The sequence below is a fragment of the Typopeltis vanoorti genome, chromosome 19 (assembly GCF_054136105.1).
Source record: "Typopeltis vanoorti isolate ZY-2024b chromosome 19, IOZ_Tvanoo_1.0, whole genome shotgun sequence".
Classification (NCBI taxonomy): domain Eukaryota; kingdom Metazoa; phylum Arthropoda; class Arachnida; order Uropygi; family Thelyphonidae; genus Typopeltis; species Typopeltis vanoorti.
In genome coordinates this window covers 90689802-90710272 of record NC_143567.1, presented here as the reverse complement: position 1 = coordinate 90710272, position 20471 = coordinate 90689802, and the positions used below count along the sequence as shown (strand labels likewise).

At 37.2% G+C, this 20471-nt stretch overlaps 1 protein-coding gene across 1 annotated transcript; it reads left to right on the top strand.

Annotated features, from left to right (window-relative positions):
• The first annotated feature begins 1138 nt into the window (after positions 1 to 1138).
• On the top strand, positions 1139 to 20437 carry LOC150096334 (PI-PLC X domain-containing protein 3-like). The gene is made up of 3 exons (XM_090409332.1): positions 1139 to 1232; positions 9526 to 9638; positions 18639 to 20437. Exons 2-3 carry the CDS (start codon positions 9539 to 9541, stop codon positions 19889 to 19891), a joined length of 1353 nt encoding a protein of 450 aa, XP_090265458.1. The 5' UTR covers positions 1139 to 1232; positions 9526 to 9538; the 3' UTR covers positions 19892 to 20437.
• The last annotated feature ends 34 nt before the right edge of the window (positions 20438 to 20471 follow it).

Here is a 20471-nt window from a genome sequence, read left to right as displayed (position 1 = left end):
ATTGTTTGGATATGGTCTTCGATCTATGCTTGTACATCATAAACCTGGTGACACAGGGCGTTGTGTTGCTATCGACACACATTGTCATCATGTAGGACAATACTCAGTTAGTAACATCCCCAGGTAAGAATTAACGTCAAGGTGTGTTCAATGGGAACGCGAGGACCCCGTGATGTCCACGAGAACAATCCCAAACCAAGATACCGCTACCATCAGCATGTTTTCGCCCAAGGATGCATTCTGGTTGCCAGAAAACAAGCCGGGTGGTCCTTTTTGGCTCGTGAGTCTATTTTGGAAACAGCATGTTATATAGCAAGGTTATAATAAAACAGAAAATCCTAGAAACATCATGTAATGGTTACAAATGTTTTAAGGAACTTTATAATAGGCCAATATTAACATAACCTGATTTATTTCTACTCAAACATTGGGGAAAACCCAGTATCTATAAAGTAGACATTATCTACAAAATCCTCGTCTTATCTGTAGAAGGAAGGAAGTGCAGGGTTGACATTGACTTAGCATACTGTTCTTGATACTATCGATAGGGTCAGCAAATGCTATTCATGTTTTTTTTCCTTCTGAAAAAGACAGCTAGAGTGATCAACTTTCTTCATTCGCTTACAATTATATAAAAATTATGGAAAATATACGAGAATTAATTGAATTATTGGGATAATGTGGGTAAAAATCCGTAGCTAACTGTCATCATGGGGGGGTGAGACAACATGGTACCAAATGATCAATCGAAGCAACGCTAATTACAATTGTTAATTTGATACAGTAATTATCAACCTCATTGTACTGTTAGCAGAACACGTGACCGTCTGTCTGTTATTCGGTGTGTAGCGACTGCGTCGCTTGGTACAACTAAAAGCGAAAACAATATAGGTCCATTATAGAGAAACATTGACCTGCTCTTGTGCATAGATTGTCACGTGCATGAGGTGTGTCCAAAGCGTGGAGAAAGAGGGTGGGGGGGAAAGCACAGTACACGCGATCTTTAGTCAACGACAGACCTTCGTAGGAAGTCGATGATTCACCAATACAGCATATCACCGATAAGCCCTCCAAACGAATTCTCTTCAAGCTCCTCCCGATATTCCAATGCCGGATATATAAAGAGAAACAAAAGCAGGGAATGATTATCCCTAAATGAACGTTTGTGGTGAAGAGACGCATGTGTTTTGGTTTCTGTAAGAGGAAGACAGAATAACTTTCGAAGCCACAAAGTAAGTAGAATTTTGTATCTACACGAAATGTTTCCGTATTATTATGTATTAGGAGTTGTTTAATGCGAATATATTGGGAAAAAAAAGTTTGTGGTGTCATCCTGTTTTAGTATCTAGTTTCGTGGTGCTCTCACAGTCGTTTTTTTTTGTGGGGGAGGGGGAAACAAACCTACCAAAGTCAAAAATGAGTTTGCTTGCGTGTGAGGATCGAAAATATTCTACGACTTACTCGGTTCGTTTTCTATTATTTCCTAATGTCTTCGTGAAAATGCTCGTTTGAAATTTTCTGTATAAGAAGTGTGTTTAGTTGAGAACGTAAACAGCCCTTTTTGGACAGACATGGCGTTAATTTAACTGGTATGTTAAGGATGACAAGGCAGGTTATGTCCCCATAGTTAAAGCCAGTTATATACGCCTGCAGTTACCCACCAGTTTCGTGCGAGTTGCTCACAAATCACAATATTAGGACGTTGTGGCTACTGCGTGTGTATTTTTCCACCCGTACCTTACTACGGAAGCACATCCAAGACCGCGTGAGATTAATGCTTCGTAGAAATAACCTGCTTCCTTGAAATGAAAACCACTGAATGTTTTTACCAGAGAAGGCAGTGATAGATTCGGACTCTTGTAAAGTCGTGATATTGGGTCATGTTCTTAAATTCTCTGGTTTGTGTTGCGTTACACGCCACCTGGTAGGTATCGTCTGTACTGCAATAAAATAGAATAAGTACTCAGAGCGATGGTAGTGTGACTTTGTATAAATGACATCAATATTGTACTGATTACGTGAATATGTTGATAGTATAATATGGAACTCGTATGTTTATGAGTTCCATATTATAAAAACGTGTTCCTAAGCCTAAATCAAATCCCACATTTATGCTTCGATTTCCTTGCTTGTTGTATAAACTATTGCAACAGCGATAAGTTGTTGAACTTCCATAAATAAATAGCTTCGTGTGGGTACAAAATTTCCAAATATAAGTTTATATTTTGGTGAAACAATTGGCAACATTTGTCAACAAAATGTTCTTGTATATGACCATATATATCGTCACGTTACACCCATTTTACATTTTAAGAATTTACCATCGTTTTCTCTTTTACGAAGTTTGCTAACTTTCGTTCCCTCCTAGTTTTTTTTTTTTTTTGCGTGTGTTTCTCATCTACCAGAAGGATCTTTTTCTTTTGATTTCTCAATTTTAAGAGACCCACAAACACAACATTCGTTTCAGCACATCATAAGTAATATTATCGTATTTTATTAGTTTATATGAGGGTTCTAAAATCATGAAAATGCTTCTCCATCCTTTGATTGATTAGACCAGAAACTCATTATACGAAATTATAATTCTTAGCTGGTCCAGGAATGTTATCAAATGTTACCAGAGATCCAGTATTTAAACTAAGGTGTTATTGAGTGGATATTTCGATGAGCAGAGCGCGGTAATTTTAATTTCAAGTGTTTTTTAACTTCTTTACCATGATATTTTTGTGTCTTCCCCCCTTCCTAACAAACGAAAGTTTGAAAACATATATTCATAGTGATTAAAACACCATAATTCGGGAATCCTGTTCTAGAAACTAAAACATTGAATTGATTATAAATGCAAATCATTGTATTCTAATATTATGAATATCAACCAACCGGTTTTATTAATATTAATGTCGGCTCAGATTTCATGGAATGCCATCGCATAAAATGCATCCATCGATCTATCCATTGGACATCAACAGATGCTGCATCGTCATTCAGATTCTCGGTGATGTACCACGCCAGTCCTTGCCATGTAATCCTGTTGTATGCTTTTCTAGCGGCTTCAACTCTCTGAAGATCAATCATTCCACATATACCATCCATCCATCTCATTGACGGTCTACCCCTTCCTCTTTTACCGGGAATATTACTTTCTATTGAGAAGTCCTCCTTCCATCCTTTGAATGTCATTGAAGTATTTCAGCTTTCTTCTGTCAGTATCTTTAAAGAGCATTAAAATCCTTCCGATCCTTTCTAGCACCCAATCTTTTGTTCTTCTGTAACACCACATCTCAAAAGCTGCTATCCTTTTCCTGTCAGATTTCTTTAAGTTCCAAGTCTCACATCCATACATCGCTGTTGGAAAAACAGCTGCATCCAAAATCCTCAGCTTTGTTCCCGTGGAGACAGATCCATCCTTCCAGATTTTAGACAAGTCTCTGACTGTTGTTTTAGTCATTCATAATCTTCTTCTGACGTCTTCTGAACAGCAATTCTTCACATTTAATAAGGGATCCCATGTAATGGAACTTGCTAACTTCAATTCTTTCTCCATTAAGGTACACTTGTTACTCAGGACTGCCCTGTCTGTATTTCCTTTGAGAACCATAATCTTTGTCTTGTTAGGATTGATCTAAAGGTCTCTCTTCTTACTGATCTCATTAACTTTGTCAAGAATTTGTCCTAGTTCTTCCTTGTCATTAAAAATAAGTACTGTATCATCAGCACACTTCAGATTACTGATTGCCACCTATCCTAATTCCTGTCTTAAGCTCATCCAATGCTGCATGTATGATGTCCTCAACATAGGTACTAAACAGGTGAGAAGAAAGTAGGCACCCTTGCCTAAATACCTTTCCGACGTCAAGGGCAATCAGCTTATCCAGCACCTGTTCTTACCGTGGCTTCTTGCTTCCTGTACATGTTTGCTATCAACCTGATAGTGTGTTGAGGAAAACCCGTTATGTTCATCACTTCCCACAGTTTCACTGAACACAGTCGAAGCCTTTAGTGTAGGGAATCGAAATTCTTTATGCTTTTCTATGATCAGTCTAAGGCAAAGGATCTGATCTCTGGTGCCCTTACCTTTCCTAAAACTTGCATGTTCCTCAGGCATCTTTGCCTCAACTTTGTACTCAATCCTATTTAGAGCTTTAATAAAATCTTGCTTATATGAGAGATTTAACTAATAGTTTTTTCGATTGGATCCATGTTAAATCTGATATCCATGTGTCTCTTGGTTTTCTAACTGGGTCGAGATACTTCTTGGGTTTATCCTGTATTATAACTGTAAGTCCTTCCCAAAGTATTTCAAGTGAGTTTTCCTCACTAGTCTTCAAAAGATCATCCAACCGAGTTGATGTTTCTTCTGTGAACCCTCTTGAGATTACTCTAACATCCAGTCTAGTGGGACATGCCTGACTTGGAAGATTTCAGAGTATTAGTCTTACTTTGGCTGTTGCTAGCTAATGGTGTGTACCACAGTCTGATCCAACACTGATGTAATCAATCAAGTATGCAATCGGAGATGGTTGTCTTCCACCGCTGGAGAGCCAGGATGTAATCAATCTAGTGCCTTGACCTATTAACGTTAGGTGTCCACATGTAGGGCTGTCGTGGGCATTTCTAGAAGCAGGTATTGGTAATAACTAATCTTTTAGCATGGAGAAATTCCAGCAGTCTTTTACCACGGGTGTTACGTTCGCCCATACCAAACATGCCACACTCTGGCCTGATTCTCATACTCTTTCCCACATTAACGTCCCCTAAGATAATACGTCTCTCCTTGGTAGGCAGTCCAAACCAATCTCTGTGTTCGTAGAATTCCTCACCCTCTTTATCAGGCCTATCTGTGCGGTGCATAAACTACCCCAAGATTGACACATTGGTAGGATGAACCTTAAGCTTAACACAAAGTATCCTATCGTTAATGGAATTAGAACCAAGAAGGGTTCTTGCTTGAACTGTCTTCAGTATCACAGCTACTTCACAGTGCTTTGAGTCATTTCCTGAATAATAGCTTACCATCCTGTCTTTTGAAGTGACCTTCTCCATTCCATATTGTCTCTGTAATTCCCAGGATGTCAATTTTATACCTATCCATCTCTTTACAGACAATCAAGAGTACCCATATGTAGATCCCGTACATTCCGGGTGCTGTCAAGTTCCTCTCTAAGACTAATCCCATTCCTTTTGTATTCCTCGTTCACAATATCACTGACTTTTGTTGGAGACTGTAATATACTTCACGAACAGGACCCTCTGCCTAAGCCTTGAACGCGGCTCTGATTATTCTGCGCGACAAACACATGTAGCATGAAATGTATTATAAGGCGCCATATTAGCATTTTCGAATGAAGTCACTGCAAGAAAAAAAAAGTGGCAGGGTTGCAGACGCCCTTTGCACATATATGGGAGGTTTAGGTCCCAATTCATCCCACGTTGGTTGAATTTCATCGTACAAGGTGAAGCCAATGCCTAGGAGAGAAGGGGGACTTCCACTTGTACATAAGACGAAATGAAATAACAAAATAGGAAAGATTCACCGCTAGCCATCGAATATTCTAATGGAATTGGTGAATGGGTAAGAAGAAAAGAAAGAAAGAGGGGAGGGACAGTCAACAGATAATATAACAGATTACAGATGTACACCGTGCAAATCGACTGAAATGTTTTCTTACTTTGCCTTACAAATAACCTATATAGCCTATAATAATAACCTACAGCTAGTAGATTTTTTTTTTTTTTTTTTGGCTAGATGTGCGAAGCAAGAATGCTTTTCATATTCCCCGTTATCTGTAGCAGAAAACGTATGGATGGAGTAATATAGTGCTGTAAGCTCTGATCATGGCAGGTGGTTAACAGCAATAGCCGAGCCTCAGTTAAAACTTCATTGACTACACACTGCCATCCATTACCCTCCCTGGGTAATGGATGGCATTTTAGTTGCCTCGTACATGCATGGGCTTATATGTAAGTAAAGCTGTGTCTATAAATTAAGACGATTCCCCCTGGACCACTCCTTACGAGTGGCCGAAAGACCGTCCAACTCAGCGTTGGTTCCACTCAGTGACGCCCCCCCACCACCACCACTACTGAGCAGAACCGCTCATATTCCAGGGGAAAGCATCCACCGACAAGGCCCCTCACGGCCCACGCCGGAGAACACCCTCCCCCAGAGACTCAAAATGTTCTCTCAGGGCAACCCCCCCCCCGAAATCTAAGCTCCCCCCTCACCGGGAGTAAAATTCCGGAAGAAACCTGAGAGCGAAACTCTGCGTCCCATTTTAGTCGCGTCTTACGACTTGCATGGGTTAGAGTAGTGATTTTTAAGTAAAGCCCTGTATAAAAATTAGAACGATCCCTAGACCACTCCATAGTGGCCGAAAGATCGTCCAACTCAGCGTTGGCCCACTCAGTGACAGGCTCATCCTACCACCGAGCAGAGCCGCTCATATTCCAGGGAAAGGCGTCCACCGACAAGGTCCCACATGGGCCACGCCGGAGAACACCCTTCCCAAAGACTCAAAATGCTCTCTCAGGGCAAACCCCAGAAATCTAAAGCCTCCCCCCCCTCACCGGGAGCAAAATTCCGGAAGAAACCTAAGAGAGCGAAACTCTGGGTTCATTTTAGTTGCCTCTTACAACAAGCATGGGTTACAGACATACATCGAAGTGCAACGTTGACCTCTTATTTTTGCATAGCAAAAATAAAAAAAAAAAAAACATTTCACTATGGGGGGGGGTCCCTTTTCGTGATTTAAATCGAGTGAAGATTCTAGTTTCTGGGACTGCTGGAATCTTTCCTTAGATTCCAACACTCCCAGAAACTAAAACAGTTCACTGAGGTCATAATCATGTGAAACCAGAAGATAACAATAGAACTTGAAAAACTAGTTCTGACCCGGTCACTATATTACTTGAAGTAAAATAAATATAAAGGGGAGAATGTACTAAAAATGATTGGATATATGTTACTAAGGGAGGATATCATATCATAAGTTATTCATCCAATGAGATTGCACTTTTTTATAAGTTATTCATCGTTAACAAATTTTCTATTTTTAAAATTCCTTTTCGTTAACAAATTTAATTATTAAGCAGGTTTCTAAGTAGGAATTTGCTGAACAAACAATCTGCTGAACAGGTATTTAGCCCGCACAACACACGTTTATAACTATATAGGGTTTATATCTATAGTTACTAGTCCTTATAAGGACTGGCTTAAAGGGGCGAAGAAAGAATGTTTTTCATCTTCCCCGTTATCTGTAGATGACAGTGTAGGGATAAGGTGTTATTGAGCTATTAAAGCTCTGATCATGGCAGGAGGGTAACAGCAATAGCCGAGCCTCAGTTAGAACTTCATTAGCTACAGCATTGCCATCCATTACCCTCCAAGGATATTGGATTGAATGAATCATCAATCACCGCATCTCACGGTTGATTGATTCTACAGTTACTAGGTCCTTTTCTTATAAGGACTGGCTTAAAGGGGCGAAGCAAGAATGCTTTTCATCTTCCCCGTTATCTGTAGAGGACAGTGTAGGGATAAGGTGTTATTGAGCTATTAAAGCTCTGATCATGGCAGGAGGGTAACAGCAATAGCGGAGCCTCAGTTAGAACTTCATTGGCTACAGCATTGCCATTCGTTACCCTGATTAGTAAGTAAAGGGTAAAATCTCAAAAAATCGGACGATCTCTAGGCCACTCCATAGTGGGCGAAAGACCGTCCATGTCTCAGCGTTGGTTCCACTCATTGACGGCCGCCCCGTCCAAGCACCCCGACGGGCTCCCCGTTTAAGCAGAACCGCTCAGCGTTGGTTCCACTCAGTGTCGGCCGCCCCGTTCAAGCACCCCAACGGGCTCCCCGACTCCTGAGCAGAACCGCTCAAATTCCGAGGAAAATAATTCACCGACAAGAACCCCTCAGCGGGCCCTGCCGGAGAACACCTTCCCCGGAGACTCAAGGTGCTCCCTTAAGGCAAAATCCCTAAGGGAGCAAACTCAAAAACTCACACCCAGGATAACAGCAACAGCCGAACCTCAGTTTACTTCCTCGGTTCAGCATTGCTAATTGTTACCCTCCAAGGGTATTGGATTGAATGGATCCTTCAATCCACAGTTACTAGGAATATTGACAGTTGATACTATAACAATTTGATACAAAAAAGTTAAAGGTGTATCTATGATTTTTAGAATTTTTGAAAAGAATATTTAAATATTTAAAAATTGAATCATAAATAAGAATTAAAATATAACTTGCATAATTATTTCAAACGAATAAAATATAACTAAAACTGTTCGAAGTGTTTAAAGGTAAACTTGTTTAAAATATTCATGTCATATCCGTTTCAAGCAATGGAACATTTTGTTAACCCTACATTTTTAAGATGGTACATTTATAAAAAGTTTGAAAAATGGGAATTAATAATTCGCCTTTTTAAGAGAATAAGAGAATATTTACATATAATATTTTACTTAATTTTTTCCTTATTTACATTACACTACCCTTTATTATTATTATTATTATTATTATTATTATTATTATTATTATTATTATTAAGAGAGACCTCCATGGAGTCAGAGACTCGTCGAGGGAGGCCACATATTACACACACACCAGCCATGATATGAATTCTTGAATTCATTCACACTGCTTGCACTCACAACATCCAATGGCAATCCATTCCAATCACGCACCACCCTCTGAGAGAAAAATCTGGCGCTTATACCCTTCTTGGCAGCCTTCATTCTCAGCTTCCAAGGATGCCTTCTCGTCCTTTCCCCACCCTCCATAAACTGAAAAATTCCATCATCGAAAATTCTATATCAACCTTTCAGAAGTTTATAAGTCTCAATCATATCACCCTCCTTTTCCTGTTTGCTAGTGTCTGCAGTCTTCATACTCAGTATTCCACAATCCTGATTCCACAATCATTTTTAACACCCTTCTTTGTACTCTCTCCAATATATCAGCATTACAATGGAAACCAGGAGACCAGACCTGCTCATAATACTCCAAATGAGGTCTTATCAAGGCCTTGTAAACAGGCAAAATAACATCCTTATCTTTACATGTGAACGTTCGTTTCAGCATTGCAATTATCTTTTGAGTTGTATTTGCAATCTTTGCCACATGGCCCCTAAATATGAACTTCCTATCTATTAACACCCCAAGATCCCTAGCCTCATCAGTTTCTTCTAGTCTAATCCCACCAATATAATACGACATTGGGTATCTAATCATGCCGAAGTGAATGACTTTACATTTACTGACATCCATTTTCCCATGCCCACAGTTCCAGCCTATTCAAATCATTCTGCAAAGACTGCATAGCAGCAGCATTCCTGATCACCTTACCTATCTTTGCATCATCAGCAAATAACTGTATGTCACTTGTCAAATCCTTCCATTAATGTATATTATATATTTATATTTGTAAATCGAGGGTGTTTAAATTTAATATTTCTCATTCAAATTCTAATATTCAATTTCAACTAACACGGTGGACTCATATGAATTTATTTTTGTTATAGAACTTGAACGAAGATGGCTCGGTTCATCGTCTATTTGATGCTGTTAAAATTGCTATCTTGCACATGGTCCATGAATCTCAACAGTCACTGGCTCAACGTAGTGGAAGCACCCGGTAGGTGGAACTTAATTTATTAATGAAGAAATAGCGGTCTTTGTATGGGAGACTTTCTTGTCGGTATTTGTATTTCTAACCTACTTCTTTCATGTTTAGGAAGAAGAGGAGTTACTGTTCAGCATATTCAATGTGGTTGATATGAGTCCATCGTTATAGTACTCATAGACCGGAGTTCCATAACAATGCCAAAAATCGATATGATATTCAGTTCAGATAGTTCTAGATTTTTTTGTCATCCCACTAGTTATTTTTATATGCTAAAGTAAAATATTTTAAGATGTTCTTTTTTCGCGTATTCACAGAGGATTCGATAGATTATTGCTTCACTACCCTGCAAAACTCAAATATTATACTATTTACTGTAATAATACGAAATTCGATACATCTATTGATCTAAGACCGTTCGGATATTTGTGTTTCTACATTCATTAACACATTCGCACAGATAACCACTGATTACTTGTCTTAGTAACTACTAAAATAGCCAATTACTAAAGCAGATAGTTAAACTTATGTAGAGTGATTATCAGAATAAATTTTAGTTATAAATGAAAACATTTCTCGAGGTCCAATACCTCTTTTACCTCATTTGAGAACAATATAATGAACTGTGCCCACAAAGGGAGCAGTTTGTAAGTTTTTGCTAACAACAATGTGTAGTGTCTGTTGTTGGTATTATTATATTTTGGTGTATGAGTATGTGTGGGTGAGTTGGTCTCGGGCAATGCTGTCGAACTTTGTTTTTTTTTTTCCTCCGAGCGCTCCGGTTTTAATTTCACAAATATTAAATTGATCTTCAATCTAGATTGTTAATAGGTACGTGTGTATCTTGATATTAAATGCGAATTTGGATAATTCGTGGAGTTTTTGCCATTGCTATTCCGGATAGACTTTAGAGGAAAACTGTTAATAATAATAATAATAATTTTAAATTAATATTTTATATGAAAACAGATTTTCGTTAACTAAGAAACGGGTATTTTTTTTTTTTTTTTTTTTTTTTTTTTTTTTTTTTTTACATAAGCAAATCATATTTAACCAGCTTCAACAGACAACAAAAAACTGAAAGAAAAAAATAAAACTACTCACACTTATACCAGTTCTTGTCGAAATAAAAAAAGTTTTATGAATATATGAGTACTTTCTTTTACTGTGCAAAACGAAGTAGTCTTGAAATTATGTTTCTTTCAAAATGAAAATACAACGCTTTTATATTTCAGCCTGCGCGTTACAAAGGACACGCTTTATTAAAATGAATGAATCATACACATATAACAGTTTGAGCAAGGCGTCATTGGGTTAAGCAAGAAACCATGTTCCAGTCCTGTTTATGACAAGACGTTTATGCATTCCTATCCGGAGGTTTATAGCAGCGAACCTAGAAATAAAGGCTACCTCGAGCAGATTGGAGCAGATTGTTTCTGCTCCGTTACAAATAAATAAATAAGAAGAAATTATAAAATGTTGCAACTTTTAGAAGTGAGATCGAAGACATTACCATTTTATTTTCCATTATACACCTTTTGCATTCCTATATATAAAAAGAATAAGATTGATAAGTGAACTATATAAATGGAACTTGGTATTATCCACATACCAAAATTATATATCCATCTAATCAATCGAATTAAGCACCTTTATCTAATAAAGCCGCGGTTGTATTCAAGTATTTGTGTTTCATAGACTATCGAACGTCTTTTATCACATTTCACAATATAAATAGAAGTGGGTTGCTTGGGTAGGGGATAAAGTCAAGAGAACTGGACTTGATTCTTTCTGTTAAATTGAAGCATTTTTTTTCTTTCTCGCTAGCCATCTTTTTCTTTAAGATGGCTTTGATCGTCACATGTTCACGATGACGTTCTATGGCAACTTTCTGTAAGTGTAATTACGACCAAATCTGTACATTAGCGTTCTCACAGTTTGTAAGATTTCAGGAAGGATTCCTAGGGATTAAACATAGATTTCCTACGTATGTCTTTTTATTTCCATGAAGTAGTTATGATTTAAACAGGAACTAGACTAATTAGTTATAGTATGAATATCATTAGATCCCAGAACAATAAGTAAACAAAGAAATCTGAAATAATTTTGAAAATGTGTACGAACTTTTTTTTTGTTGTTGTTTTTTGTAAACAAAAAGCATTTTGCCCTCGGGTGTTCTGTTTCGTCACCGTTTGAACCCTTCAGTAGAAAACCTAGACTCAAATCTTGGCTAGCACATAGCGAAAGCTTATAACGACCTTTTTTTCAGCTTAGGTGAATTAGTTGATAAGGAAGTGGGAGGACCTGTAGGGGAGAATAGCATTTGTCCTCGAACCTCTTCCCAAACTGGAAATTCAAGACTCTGTTCTCATTCCACTACCTTCCTTCGAGTTATCCCAACTACGAAACGTGACAAAGAGCTATAATACAGCAAGTTGCGTATTTATTGGTTATGTGGTGTTTGTTGTATTTATTGACGTCGTAGCCTTAAACTCCATAGTGGGACATCCTAGATAAGGTAGAACTACATACGATAGTGCTTTGAACACATGTGGTAATAAGGAAGGCGTAGATTTAGAGTTCTGATCTCAATACAATTGAACATTAGCTGACGAGTTAGAAAGTCATCCGTAAAACAAATCCTTGCTGGTTACATCAAATGTGTTTTGCCGATAGTATTTCTCGTGTAAGTTCTATAAGATTCACAGCATTGTGAAACTCATTTACTATATGAGATATTTATAAAAGTCGATGTTTGTTTCAGAAGGTTACCATAATAAATTCATTTAGGACCCGTACGTATACAAATAGTGTGGATTATGCTACTTTCAAAATGATGTATATGCACACTTGCAGGACGCCTACAATATTGTTAGCAATTTGCACACATCGCGTGATTAACAGAACTCATTACTTCCAACAGAAGCACTCATCACCATTAGCGAGATTGTTAGCAAGCCTAAATAGGATGACGGAGGTCTCCCAACACCAACGCAATTTATGACTTTTACGCAATGATAGAAACTCTTTACGCTCAATCAATACTTCCGGCCTGGTATAAGAAAACCGGAAATGACGTGCTGTACACTATAAAGAGAAGGCTAAGAATGTATTGAGCATAGGAACTTGTCGCCAGTAAAACAGCGACTTAAGTTGTTGTTATTGTTGTTTAGGGGGTTGGGGGAAGGGTAATACTTCGCTCATCCCCAAGGAACGTTATGATAATTCATTGTTAAAAAATAAATGTTATATTATTTTCTCTGGTCTTAGCAAATTTAATTTGACTTTGCGGACTACTTTTTTCTTAAAAAAAAAAAAAAAACGGATAATGGATGGAAATTCTGGGCTGCTTTTTTTTCGGGAATCATTTTTCTACCTGAATCGGTAACATTCTTAATTGATTTCAAATAAATATTCAGCTGATTTTATTTCACATAAATTAAAAATAAAAAATAAGATCTTCATTTTTTGCAGTAGTTTTAGTTTCATTTAAAATATGTATACCATTTAGTTAATTAATTAAATTAAGGTAATTAATTAACTATACACATTTACTTAATTAGTTTGTAACTGTTCATAACCAGCTTAAAAAAATATTAAATTTTCAGAACTTTTTATTAGATCACTAGAGGGCGCTACTGAGGATCATTGCTGGTGGTGACGTTTGCAGATTGTTTGCATTTTTCTTTCTTGATTTTTCGCCTACATGCATCGATTTGATATTTCATGAATAAAGAACTTTTTTTAATCAAATGAATGCAGGTTTCCACTTTTTCCTAATTAAATTAAATTATTTCGTTTGTTTGTTTATTTACAATTCATCACGTGCTATGCGATCCATCATCTCATCTTGTTGACGTCAATAATTTAAAATCCCTAGAATTTTACTGCGCAAAATGTTTTCGAATTCACAACGTGGCGCCATCTAGATAACATTTCATTCATTAAATGTTGTTTATAGCCGTCTTGGTTGATGTATGTATGTATATTTTTTGGGTAAAATCAGAAGCATGGAAGTAATTTGGAATTAGAATTGAGAAATTACTATACAACACGTACTTACTGGTCTCGTGGATGTGGAATTTTAAGCAAAATAATTGAGTAATATTCTGATTGGATTAATTTGAATACGAGCTATTTTTGTATTAATATTTGTTTACAATGATTTGTTTGGAAAAAAAAAAAACATACTTCCGATCTGCATGCTCTGTTAGAATCCTGGTTTGGGGAAAAAATCTATTAATAAAGCGAAAAGCTTTAGGAGATATATGAGATAGACAGTATGGATGCCCTGTATTTGGCTGGACCAAACTCATACCAGAGGGCATAATAAAAAGATAGTGAAAAAGCAGAACAAATACACGAACGTCATCTTTAATGTTCCGGTTGAAAGTATATGGAATGGTCTAAAGCATAGGTTCCCAACGTGGGCGGTACCGCCCCCCAGTGGGCGCTGAAGCCTTCTGGGGGGGGGGGGGGGTATAGTGGGATCAGAAGCATTTGGAGGCGTTCAGGCGGTCTAGAAGAAATTAATAATATATATTTAAAAATTAATTATTTTCGTGATTTTGCGATTAGATAATCATTTAAAATTTAAATATTGAATTTGAATTCATCTTATGCCCGTCTTAGACGATCAATTTTTTTTATCAATTTTCTATTTCAATTATTTAATCATTTGAAAATTTATTATGTCAGATAGAAATAGATGTCAATTTTCTATGTCAATGAGAAAATTGGACGTGTCATACAGGATATTTTAACTTCTATTTTTTATATACTTAAAAAATTTATTCATTTTTTGCTATTGTAAAAATTGATCGTGGCATACAGGCTTTAGTCTATTCACGCAGCAGACGAGTCTTAACTAGTAGTATGTCGGTCAACTATTACGTAGGTAATTCACTCAATTCAGCATGTTTTGACAGGAATACGGGTGCTTGCAGTGACTTGTTCAAAGCACAAGTACGATGGTATCGCAAACAAGTCAATGCACGCAAGTCGATTCGGGCTAGATTTCAAATCTATAAATACCAGTGGTTTAGGAATAAGTTTCATTATTTTTTGTGTGCTTTGCCAACAATCATCAGTCGAAAGCGTGATAGGTAAATGGAGTCATACAAAGTGTAAATTAAATCTTTTATTTTGTGAATATTTTTGCAAATTTTATTACTTCATTATGTCTGAATATAAGAAGAAATGTCGATAGTACAGTATTGAGTATTTGAAATATGGTTTTATTCAGTCTCAAATATTTGAAAGATGGTTTTATTCAAACTGTTATAATGGGGGCGTTACAAAATTTATGTCTTGCAAAGTGGGCGGTGGCCCGAAAATGTTTGGCAACCTATGGTCTAAAGAGAAAATTTATACCAGGGTGGTCTGAACCTAACAATGAAAAAATGAATTTATAATTTCAAAATTATTTTTATTTTCAACATAATCTCCCGTAAGACTAATACATTTATTCTAGCAATGCTCCAGCGCCATTATCCCGTCCCTGTGGTGGTCTCTGTAAGATTTGCAAAACACCCCTCTACAGCTGCTGCAATCACCTCTTGATTCGAAGAAAAACGCTGACCAGCGATGAAAAGGTTTAGTTTTGGGAACAGACAGAAGTCAGAGGGAGCTAAATATGGGGAATAGGGTGGATGTTCCAACAATTCATAGTGCAGATCCCTTAATCCCTTAATTTTCCCATTGCCAAAACACCTTTGTGGGCATTGTCCTGATGAAAGATGATTTTTTTCTTCTGCAAACCGGGACTTTTCTCACGAATTTTTTCGTCTAGTCTGGTTAAAAGATCGGAATTATATTCCCCGGTTATTGTTTTACCCTTTTCAAGATAATTAATAAACAAAATGCCTTTAGCATTTAAAAACATCGATGCCATGACCTTTCCTGCTGATGGAACCGACTTTGTCTTCTTTGGTGCTGAACAACCGGCTTCTGTCCACTGTTTTGGCTGCTGTTTTGATTCTGGTGTGTAATGGTGAATCCAAGTCTCATCCACAGTAATAAATCGACGCACAAAACCAGTTTTATCCTTGTTAAAACGCTCCAAATACTGTTCAGATATTTTCATGCGAGTGCGTTTTTGATATCTGCTATGAGCAAGCGCCGCACCCATCTTGTGCAAAGCGTTTTCATTTGCAATTCTTCATGCAAAATATATCCTACACGTTCTTTCGAAATGCTATAATTTCAGCAATTTCACGTCGATCATCCAATATCATATCGTGCACTTGATCAATGATTTCTGGTGTTGTTACACTTTTTGAACGTCCTTCACGTGGATCATCTTCAAGTCTGGTATGGCCACGTTCAAACTTGGCAGCCCATTTCTTAATTGTCGAAAACGAAGGAGAAGAGTGCTCATTAGCTTTTATGAACTTCGAATAAATTCCTTTCGGCGTTAAACCTTCTTTTACAAAAAATTTTAGAACCCCACGATACTCAATTTTATCCATTTAAAGGGATACGGACAACACTTTTGCTTCAGACTGCTGTATAAAACAAACTACTTGATAGAATGACTTACAATTTCATATGAATGCTTGTGACCGATGTATCAACTTAGAAAAAAAAAATCGTGCCGATAGTCTTTCTATTTATGGTCGAGGCCGAGAACTTTTCAGACCATCCTCGTAGAAGCAATGAATTTGTGTATCTTTAAGACAAAATTAAACAGCTGTAATAGCGTAGATAAGTAATTAAAATCATGTATAAAATACATCTGCTAAGGCTATTTATTTCTCAAAAGGAGTAGCCGAGGCCGTTTATCCGTAACTTTTGCTTTTGAGGAGGCAAACTCCATCCTTAGCCATCACCGACAGGTTGCCCAAGGCTATCAGTGACTTTATAGGTATCTGGGAGGAAAGTACTGTAGACAAATGTGGCCATTGGATCCTAACCTCAATATATGTATATATATATATATATATATATATATATACTGTATATATATGTGGCGATTAGTTTTTACTCGGTCTTGGAGTCATTAAATCTATTTTTTGAAACTGTATATATATATATATATATATATATATATATATATATTTGCCCATGCCAGAAATGACTAACTGTGGATCCTATAGAAGAAAGGCTTAGAAAAGAGTTCCGCTAGTCGGCGACTTGAATCAAACTTACAACGATCTTTATTTGTCCTAGCGCTATGGATGCAAACCCCACTTCCACAAGGCTATATTGGTAAGTGTGAATAATGATTAGCAGTGTTGCAAAAATGAAGGAGAAGATAAGCTGAATGAATATACACAAGGCAAACTTTACATGAGTGATGAATTTCATGGTATGTATCAGTTTCGGAGCCACAGTAGCGATCACTCAATATTGCATTTTTCGATAACCTTGTTTGAATTCAATCTAGGACACGAGGAACTTTTATAGAACTTTTCGGCTGAAGGTAAGTTAGTAAGTTATTTGCTCTCCTAGAGAGATGGAAGAGTTCGTTTTTTTTTTTCTTCCCGAAATGCGAGGTTTTCATCCTTGAAAACAGGCCAACTCTCCAAAGCACAGCACACCCAATGAACGAACATTAGTCTGGTCTCATAGCCTTAGCCATAACTCAAAATAATCTTAAACCAAAGCTTCACATATTGGCAATCTCCGAATATCTCAAATCAGCAAAAACTCTCACAATACTGTGTTGCTTCATAAATGTAATTTTTTTAACTAAATTTGAACTGAATATAATTATATACCGAGTTCGGGTTGGTCACAAGGCGCAGTTGGATGTTCCACTGTAAAGGCCTCAAGTAAAAATTTTGATAATCCGACCAGCTTTACGCAATTGGCACTCTAGATGGATTTTGTCTACTTCTCGAAGAACAATCATAAAAATCAGTGTTTATATTATTTATAAAATGATATAAAAGTGATTTACATTTTATATCGAATTATGTTCAAATAACTGAAACAATGAATTAAAAGTTAATAACAATCGAAACCATGCTAATGTCCAAACAAGGCTTTGTAGCAATGTTTCATAATGCTAAATCTCGAGACAATTCTTTCTTCTTTTTCTCTAGCGATTTCTAAGTTAGTCCATCTTTAGCGCAGACATATAGGAATTTTTTTCTTCCGCAAACATTCATTTCATAAAAACACTGATCGTATAACTCGCACTATTTCAGAGAGCAATAAAGTTGAAATTTAGGTTCACAGATGGCGCCTGTTGTACTCCCTTCCCCGATGACTTTAAAAATCATTGGAAGCCATGAACTCAGTTATTGGTAATGAATCAGAGGACATACTAGCTGCTTACCGATTTCCAAAAGTCACTTAGGGCTAAAGGAATAGTCTGATTTCTTATACGAATAAAAAAGCACTATGTATTTATTTATTTATTTAAAAAAATCGTAATAGTTGTTAGCAAGTGTAAAGCAGTGCTTCACTAATGCTCCTTAGTCCCAATGTATATAACATAACAGTATATTTGGTGCGTGACATGGGGTGGGAAACTATTGTTAATTATACTGCTTTCAAATTTTATGTTCGAATCCTGTTACCTTGTTCTCTCTATTTGCATGATAATCATGGAACTCTATCCCTAATTAGTCCTTGTGCTCTGGCCAGCCATCTTCGTTGAGCACTCTTCATTCTGTGTTCTCGGATCTCTTTGTTTTAGTAAAACTCTACCACATTCGCATGACATCAGTTAGATCCCCCTTCATTTGACAAGTTAAGTCAAGGGAATGTAACTAAAATCATGCAACTTAATTAAGGTCCTTTTATTTCAGAAAAAATGATCCTTATGGAAGCAACGAGATTCTAACCAAGTCTTCCGAACAAAGGGAAACGCTATCCTTCCGACTATTTGTTATGAAGTCATGACCCTTAAATTTAACAGCATTTTGGGGTGATTTTTTAATTAGAATAATCATTGGAATCAATTGGACCATTTCCTTCTGTTATTTCTTTGACTGCTTAATTCATTGTTTTGTTTTGTATTTCCTCAAAACTCAACATCATTTTTTTTTTCTCTCCCCGTAGGTTGTCGGACAGCTAGAAATGGAACCTTCGGAGCTTTCTTGACAATCGCACCCGTGGTATTCGTGACCAACAACAACCGAGTCATTCAAAGGCAGATTGATCTCAACTGGTATTCCAACTCTACCGTCCATAGCGACCGAGTTGCTCTTTATGACCACGATCCCGTTCTCCAACCAAAAGATCCCCTTGAGATGGTTAATCCTTCCCAGCATCCATCAGGATATTACCGAACCAATATCCAGTTTCCATACATAGAATTTACCAAGGAAAACCTTACTTCCAATTGCCTAGGATTTTGGGCCGCCTATCTCATTAACAACAGGGTGGTAGCGACTTCTTGTTTACGCGGCCAACCTCATTGGATGATTGAGAACAAGAAGTACATCGAGAGGATTCGACTACGAAGTCTGATGATTCCAGGATCTCATGACGCAGGAAGTTTTGAGCACTTCCTTGGCAGGCAAAGTGACACTATCGTCAATCGCTATGTAGTCACTCAGGATGAATCCATCTTTAACCAACTAGCTTACGGCGTACGACATCTTGATATCAGAGTCGGCTTCAATAACGTAAGCTCTCCCGCCCTTAAGTTCTGGATTTATCACAACTTTATGCCCACAAATAATTCCCTACTTAAAGTTCTAAATGAAGTCCGAGACTTCTTGAATGCTACTAAAGAGATTGTGGTGCTTGACTTTCATCGTTTTCCGGTAGGATTCACCAGCGATACGATCCACGAGATGTTAATCCGTATTATCCATGAAGTGTTGGGGGAATATATGATTCCATCTCAAGTGGGTAATAACATTAGACCTTATGATATGTGGGCAATGAACAAACGCCTCCTGGTGGCCTACAATAACATAGAAGGGCAAAATCATCCCTTATTGTGGACAGGAATACGACAGTTATGGGCAAACAAACTTAATCCCAACAGCTTGTTTTGGTTCTTTTCCAAGATGTATAGCAAGTCTTCTTTCCACGCACTGACAGCTTCAATGGCTGAACTCACTGCAAATTCTGCCTTTGTCTTACTGAATCCTGATAGAGGTATTCGTTATCTGACTGAGCTGGCATCCAGAAATGTCACAGAGTGGTTTAGAGACTACTGGTGGAAAGATGCCAACATTGTAGCCACGGATTTTATCTTAGCTAACGATATAGTCAATGTGGCCATCATGGCCAATAGAAAGAGGGTGTTATGTCCAAGGAAAACTTACGTGTTTAGCTCTCCTGACTGGTATAGGAGATAAGTTGCAGATCAAACCTCCAGAAAATGTTCTTTATCGGATTTATCCTCGTATCGAGTCACAGATAGGACAATGTTTGCCTAACATTTATTATGGGGATCTGACTGAGTTTTTTTTTTTTTTTTTTCAGCTGGAATTTTAATGTGCTCATGTATTATAGTAGAAATGTTTTAATGGTTGCGATGAACCTATAGAACTACCATTATAATCATTTGTATATACGCCTTCCCTCAGAACAGTAGATGATTTTGCATCCATGTTTTCCCCATTCAACTCTCATCCTCATCTTTGTTTGCGGCATTACAAATGTACATACGAACAATGCAAACGTTCTGAATCATGTCATTTGTATAGTTTCGAAGCGAATAAAGCATTTATTATCAGTTTATTATTTTTATTAGTCTGTTTCTATTTTGTTTTCTAAGACAACTCGTCGTTTATTTGTTATAAATAAATTATTTCTTTATTTTTCAATCTCGTTCCCTGCAAAGATATTTGAAGTGATTAGTAAGTAACCTTTCTCCACTAGATGGCAGCAGTAGCACATGCATTCCCAGATATAAACTCCCTTAAAGGCAGAGAA